General features: G+C 36.6%; 1 protein-coding gene across 1 annotated transcript in view; it reads right to left on the bottom strand.

Moving 5' to 3' along the window:
* LOC140226408 (inactive phospholipase C-like protein 2) overlaps positions 1–6,104 on the bottom strand; it is a 130,110-nt gene extending 124,006 nt beyond the window's left edge. The window contains exons 1-2 of the mRNA XM_072306883.1: positions 5,975–6,104; positions 2,340–2,550 (exon numbers count right to left, since the gene is read on the bottom strand). Coding sequence (XP_072162984.1) covers positions 2,340–2,550; positions 5,975–6,104 — 341 coding nt within the window. The remainder of the gene's footprint in view (positions 1–2,339; positions 2,551–5,974) is intronic.
* Between the last annotated feature and the right edge of the window lie 1,816 nt (positions 6,105–7,920).

Raw genomic sequence — 7,920 nt, forward strand, 5'->3', positions numbered from 1 at the left:
ATTCTACTGAATTGTCAATACTTCTGATTCGTTCCTTTTAAAACATGCATTGCAAAGTCGATGAATTCAGTCATATTTCACTTTAAATCCTTGAAGGTGGTTTCTTCACAACTGTCATAGCGGGATTTTTTTTTTTCAATAACTGGTACAGATGTCTGGTGACTATCAACGGATAGAGATTAGCTAATCCCTCCTCTAATCTCTATAGTGTTAACATGGCCTTCCTACTGAACTAGAGCATATTGCTACACTTGAGTTTGCTCACATACTTTCCAGTGATGGCAAGTTTGGCTGGATTACTGAACGCTGATGAGAAAAGCTAAGTTCCAATTTGAGGTATATCAAGTGCCTAGACACATCAAGGTTTAATGTCCATCATTCTAGCTTTATATGCCATAATACTTTTTTTAATATATTCCTATAAATGTATTGGAGTCTCCTCATCAGAAGGGGATCTATATGAGAAAGCCATATAGACAGATGAGTAATCTACATTCAGAGGAATGAGACATGTTTGGATGGAACCTATAATTGGATAGGATACGCCCCCACGAGGCAAATTCACATACAGGCACTCATATCTGTATTTGGATCACGATGCACAAATTGATTTTATTCACTGCTGTGTACACACACATTGCCAAAAAAGATTCACCCGGCTGCTGGCGAAAGACTTTAAATCTCCAAACTGCATACGCTTTTAACAATGACCGAAGTATGACCCTCTGCACCCTGGAATCAAATCTAAATTTAGCGCGCTGATCTGGATCATGGGATTTAAAAAAAACATCATCTTTTTTAATCATGTGCAAATCACACACACACACACACACACACACAGACACATACATACACACATACACACACTCTCTCTCACCTGAAGACAAACTGTTTATAATTTTTTTTATCAAGACAGACTCATTTTTGCTGAATGAGTGTTAGTAGTGTATCAATAGAAAAACCTTCCATTCTATTTCGAATCTATCCATCCATCTGCATTTATCTAGAGATGATTGTAGAGTCAGTCATGAAAGTGCTGCTTTAATAGAAACTCGACAACATTTATGAGTTGTACCATTAGTACAAAAGGTAACCAATCTATCTAGGCCATCTACTTATCTATTTAACTATTTGTCTATCCATCGATCCATCCCTTCATCATGTTGGAAGAAAATTGATTACATACCATGAAAAGTGTTCAAATATAACAAGTGCATGCAATACATTGCACAAATTAAAAATCATCACTTTTTTTTAGATCTCTTCCATATTTTCTAAAGGTCCTGTTTACCTTTGGGAGCAATGATTTAAAAAAAAAAAATCAAGATATTTCTCTTGATGCATATGTGTAGGTTAGTTGTATCACAATACATCCTCTTCTATGTATATATATATTGCAACAAAGCCTAAAACATAAGGAGATATCACTATTTTTCTCATTAAACCATAACTGTAGACAGTTTAGTCTGGAATCATATTTACTAACTATTGTTCACATTTTTTGTATTTAACATGCTTAACGTCAACAATATGGATTCAAATGTTTACATTGGTTGTTTCTATCCCTAACTAACATTTTAGAACTATTTAAAGCTATAATGCTGCATATATGGTAAATTATGCATTTTAACCATTAATCTCTAAATCCATTCATCCATCATTATGTTAAGAACATAAAGCAGACAGTTGCACAAAAACAAACAAACAAACACGCCCTTACAATGTATGTGTACATATTACAGGATTACTGATTCATACATCACCATCATATCTCTCATTCTCTGCTACCTGAATGTCAAATATATTTCTCAATCTAGTCATTACACAGGCTTAACCCATTGAAGATTAGCTGATTTTGCTATACGATGCATTTCCCATCCTTACCTGCCATGTGACCATAGTAGTCTTTAAAGAGTATGTACAGTTCTGGTCGAGGTGAGGATTTAGCTTTTAACGTTTTGCGAGATATTCAGAAACCAATCTACGAGATGTCAAAGAGCATGCAGTTCTAAGGGGTATCAAAAGTTTATTCGATGAAAATCGGTTTTGAAATGGTTGAGATATCCAAAAACAAGGTGAAACAAAGAGATCCTAATAAAGTTGTGGCATGTCGCCTTTTTTTATTAGCACTTTTTTGGATATCTCAGCCATTTGAAAACCAATTTTCATCAAATAAACGTTGAATCCTTCTTAAAATTACATGCTCTTTCATATTTCATAAGAGGCTTTTCATTATCTCACTTAGGAATGTTCAAAACATGAATCCCCACCTCAACCAGTACTGTACAGTCCCTTTAATGGCTTAAATTTTATAAAAAGAAAAAAAGGTTTGAATAAACTCACTCCTGTTTCCACCAATCAGATAGGAGAGACCGGTCACCCAGATGTTGGCCTCGTCGGGCGTGGCCGCCACCAGATCAAGAGTCTCGTATGCCTCCCCAAAGATGACGGAGAATGCGCAGTCCTCCGGAAAGTCCATGGCCAGGTTCTGGGAGCGAAAGTTTTCGGTCGTCTTCCCAAGCCGCACCTCTTTGATGCTCTCCACAGAGACTATAGAAAGGTTAGAACAGAGGAGTTCAAATTTATTGTGAAAATATAAACATATAGATATATTCATTATATTGATGGAGACAGACATATAGACAGACAGGCAGACAAGAGATGAATGGAGATAGGAAGATAGCAAGCAAATAATCATTGACTACGAGTGCCACGGTACAATCTAACATCGCCAAGGTAATCCACGAGGTGTCTATCAGGCCGAGCCGAAGGCTGCTAGACACCTCAAGGATTATCGAGGCGATTTCAGATGTTAGATTGTATCCTTTGCCAGAGTTCAAGTATTGTGAAAATAAACCATACAATGTGTATCCAAGACATGTTATATACAGGATCTGTTATGAAGAGTTTTATTGCAAAATGAGCTACTGCTGTAAGTGCCATTTTTAAACATTTCAAAGTAAGTCCATCATCAGATAGAGCAAAATATCAAACCTTTCCAGTAATACCTCACTTGTGACATAACAAGGAATATTCTTGAAGTTATTATTAAAATATCCTTTATTTTCTTATTATTTTCTTATTATTTTCTTTGTTTTTTGACAGCTATAATCACAAATATCTCAACTTAAACAAGAATGGAGTTAGCTCGTTTGGCGATAAAATTCTTCATACAAAAGCGTGCATATATAGAGACAGACAGTCGGACAAAAAAAGAGAGGGAGACAGACAGAGATAGGAAGATAGTGATAAAGTCCATTCATCACTGGGGTGACAAGACCTGGCTCGTTTCTCAAATTTTGGTGAAAATGTCTTTCTTGGATTAATGGTGAGATCATCAGTCAAGTGACATCAGGTCCAAATCCTAGCTGTCGCACCCCAAAAATGAAGCCACCACAGCATGTCAATGTGAAGGCTATCCCATTTGGTATGTAGTGCTTCAGCTCAAATGTTTTTGTTTTGTTTTGTGCTCTCCTGGGGGGGGGGGGGCGTTTCATGAAGGAACTTGTCGGATAAAATATCTGACAAGTCAATTATATCCGACAAGTTTTGAGAAATTCTTTAGTCTGATTGGCTGATTTCTCTGAACTTGTCGGATATAATTGACTTGTCGGACATTTTATCCGACAAGTTCCTTCATGAAACGCCCCCCTGAACATTTGACATTTTTCAGATACAAGGTCTTGTCGTCCCAGCGACTATGTAGCTTTTTATACTGTCAATGTTGTTTAGACTGTAGTGGTAACAAATGCTATGAAATCCTATCAAGAAAAGCAGATGTAAAATTCATATTACATGTAAACAATGGTTGATATCTTTAGACACATATATCAACCACACGAATGAATTTTTAGTTACATCTTTCTGAAGATTTCATATACATGCAGCTGTACATACATACATACATACAAACATACATTCTTATAGTATACATAAACATGCATTATACATAAATATGCACGTATGTACCAAATACATGAAAAGTCCCACTACCCCACTACCATTACATATTCCTCTGATCATTGAAAACATTATTTTAAAAAAAAAAATATATATATATATATATATATATATATATATACTCTTAGCCTCTGAAAAGCCTTTTGTTGACTGCTAGACAAGATAATGTCTGACAGCGATCTTTCTTATTTCTTTTTTGTTCAGTTTGACAAAAATTACTATTGACTTGTTCAATATGTACAGATTACTGATGAATTGTCTGTCAAAACCTAGCATACCTCTCTCCACGGAATAAGGAGATTCAAAATATGAGGAAAACCTCACATCTGCTACATTAATGAACGGTAATAGCTCATTATTTGCTCCATAATGTGTTTCTCTGGAAATTACTTCACCAAACCTGATCATGCACTTTGATGCATTTACCAACTGTTTGGAGAAAAAAAAAATGACACTAAATACCTCAAGTTTTTGATTTTCTCTCACCGACATAATCACGAATGCATCTTGCATCAGTGCAAGCAATGCTTAATGCCATAATGAGCATTCAGATAGAGAATATATTAATTACAGTACTTCCTTGGCACACATCAAAGGCAAAAGGCAATTTTGAAAGTGGAGTTCCCAAGCCCAGAATGGTATATCCACTCCTGAAAAATTGTCTGTTCAAATGCCATGTTTCACTTACAAAAATTTAACCCATTCCATAAGGGAACCTGGTGGCCTGCATATTAAGTCTATGGGCATTTCAGAATTCAGTATTTAACGGGTTAAACTGCTGGAGCATCTGTACTGAGAAGTACGTAGGTCATCATAACCATCATCATCATCATCGTGATCATCACCATCACTACCATCATAATCACAATCATCATGGCCATTATCATCACCATCATCACCATTTTCTTCATCATTTGCATTATCATCACCACCATCATCAACATTACCAGGTATAATTATGATCATCAATATACCGTTAGCTTCAGTTTCATCATTATCATCATTACCATCATCATCATCATCACCATCATTACTATCCTCACCACTACCATCACCTTCATCATCACCATTATCATTATCATCATCACCATAATTATCATTACCAATATCACCATCTTCATCATCACCATTATCATCACTACCATCATCATCATCATCATCATCATCATGATCATCATCGTCATCGTAACAGCTTACTATCATTGGCAATACCACTACCTTCATCATCATCATTATCACCATTACCATCATCATCATCACCATTATCATCACCATTATCACCATCATCAGCTGCAACTCATCAATACCATCATAGATATCACTAGTATCACTGTTACCACCACCATCATCACCATCAACACCATCATTATTACCATCATCACCACCATCATCATCATCACATTATTATCATTTTCATCACCACCATCACCATTACCACTACCATCCCCACCATTAAAATCATCACCATCACTTTCATTACTACTTTCACCTCACTCAGGACTGGAGTATATACTATCATCATATCATATCAAACATAGACCATAATCGTTGCTCAATTTGTAACAAAAGCAGCAGCATCGCCACAATAAACATCAACATGGCAACCATCATTATTATTATACACATTGCCCCGAATTCACAGAGGTGGTACAAATGAAACCATGGTTTAAACCATGGACAAAACCCAAGGAGCGCCAAGTGTCGGCTGGAATATTTTGTTATGAAATCAGTCACTTTGTCTATGAAATGATTATTTTGTAACGAAATGACAACATTTTGTAACTAAATGAACATATCGTCCATTTTGTCGACGAAATGACCAATTTCGTAATGAAATATTCCGTGTGACGGGTTTAAACCATCGTTTCATTTGTACCACCTTCGTGAATTCTGGCCATTATGACGTGGTCTTGTCTTGACTACTATCACCACCATCATTATCACAGATATACTCCTCATCTTCTTTGTTATCAACATCGCCATGGTAACAGTCGCTATGGATGAGAGCACTTACTCCGCGCTTTCTCCGGTTTCTTGGAGGAAGAGTGCCACCTGAGCTCCGAGCGGTCCTCGCTGAGAGCGAAGAATCGGTTGTACTGTCTGGACGGCGATCGGATCTTGACCAGCTCGCTGCCTGCTTCCATGATGGACAGGCAGTCCGTGGCTGCAGAGGAGGAGGAGAAGAAGAAGAAGAAAACTTTTGAAGGTAACGATCTACTTTAATGGCACGCCAGACTCTCTTGTTCCGTGTGACAGATGCCAGGGTGGAAGAGAGGAATCAGCTGCGTGCAAATTAGGCGCATCTTTCCGGAGCAAACCTTCCCCAAGGACAAGACACACTCGTCAGACGAGGAATGAAATAGCACAGAGTAAACTTTGAGCAACCTTGCAAAGTATTAGGCCGTCTGCTCCAAAACTTGTCGATAATTCAGTCAGCAACAACAAATGGAAGAAAAAGATTAATTTCACTTCGATAGCTGTACACGGGCATTTTGTCCTTCCTCTCATGGCCCTCGGGATATTCATGCATTTTGAGAGTGATTGATCTACTGGCTGTAACTCTGACATTAAAACAAAATAAGACAATCAATCAATATTTATAAACATGAGAGTAACATACTGTATCTATTTCTTCTGCAATAATTATCATAATCAGGCAATATTGTGTGACAGAAATTATAGTTTTCTCAGGTAAACAATTTTTTTTTTAATCATAATGAGCTCAGAGATGAAAACCCTCTCTTTTCTGAAGAAAAAAAAAATGTCCTTTACAGTTGATGAAAATGTTTACAATGAACGACTGTTGAGAAAATGAGCCTAATCATCTAATGACTTCCAGTTTAATTATGCATCTTTCATGATTCTTTTATCAGTATTGCTATTTTTATACTCTAAAGTCCCCCCATGATAAGGTCAGCATATGAATTTACATTTCATCAATACATTAATGCTATTTCCTTTAAAATACAATGCAGCTAATGAGAGCATTCTGCAATATATATCATTAGCTTTCATTGAATGGTTTCCATGTGTAGCTGTGCAACAATCATAAAACCAGACCAGTGCTTATTTCATTCACCTGTCTATGACTTTATAATTTTCTTCTTTTTTTTTTTGAATGCCAGATAAGCATAGATGAATTAATACATACCCGAACAGATAAAATACATACATAAACAGATAAATTAAAAGTTATCAAATAGATCTAATACTAATAGATACATAAATGACGGAATCTACAAATAAATGAATGCATAAATAAAAATAGATAAACAAATAAATGAATAATCAAATACTACACAAATAAATAAATAAATAAATACATCAATGAATAAATATAAATAAACAAATAGATGAATAAATAGATAAGATAATTTTTTTTCCCATTCCATCCAGGTTTTGGGATGGAAGTTGAAATTCTAGTCACCCCTTGCTTGTTTTCAGCAACTGTAACACTCTCACTCCCAGCTTAAAACCAATAAATCCGGGTTTTGGTCACGCGACTCTCCTCGATCGCACGCACGCAAGCCTGTGTGTCACGTAACTGGTCACTCTCGTATTCCTTTCATACCTAATTAGAGATTCTGTGTGCCAGATTACAAGGAGCAGCGCACGGTGTAAATTCAAAACCTGTAACATCTCATTGGCAAGTATTGCACATGTAAACCTCTATCTTATATGGGATTTATTCCTCTTTTTTCCTTAATGTATTCCAGCCAAGAAAAGTAGTACATCAGAAAGCCTGAAGCTTTTTGAGTTGGGTTTCCGCCAATGTAAAATGGTTTGATGGCACAGTCCCCCAGCGTAGTAATAAGAGATCAAAGTAGGCCAAGAATACAGTTCAAGTGGTTGTGTGTGGTTGTGCATGGTGTGCATGTGTGTGTTTATGGGGGGGGGGGGGGAGAGGACCTCAACCAAGTGTTCATGATAGCTTCATACCTTGCTACCACAACATCTAGC

Source organism: Diadema setosum, chromosome 3, assembly GCF_964275005.1.
Source record: "Diadema setosum chromosome 3, eeDiaSeto1, whole genome shotgun sequence".
NCBI classification, from domain to species: domain Eukaryota; kingdom Metazoa; phylum Echinodermata; class Echinoidea; order Diadematoida; family Diadematidae; genus Diadema; species Diadema setosum.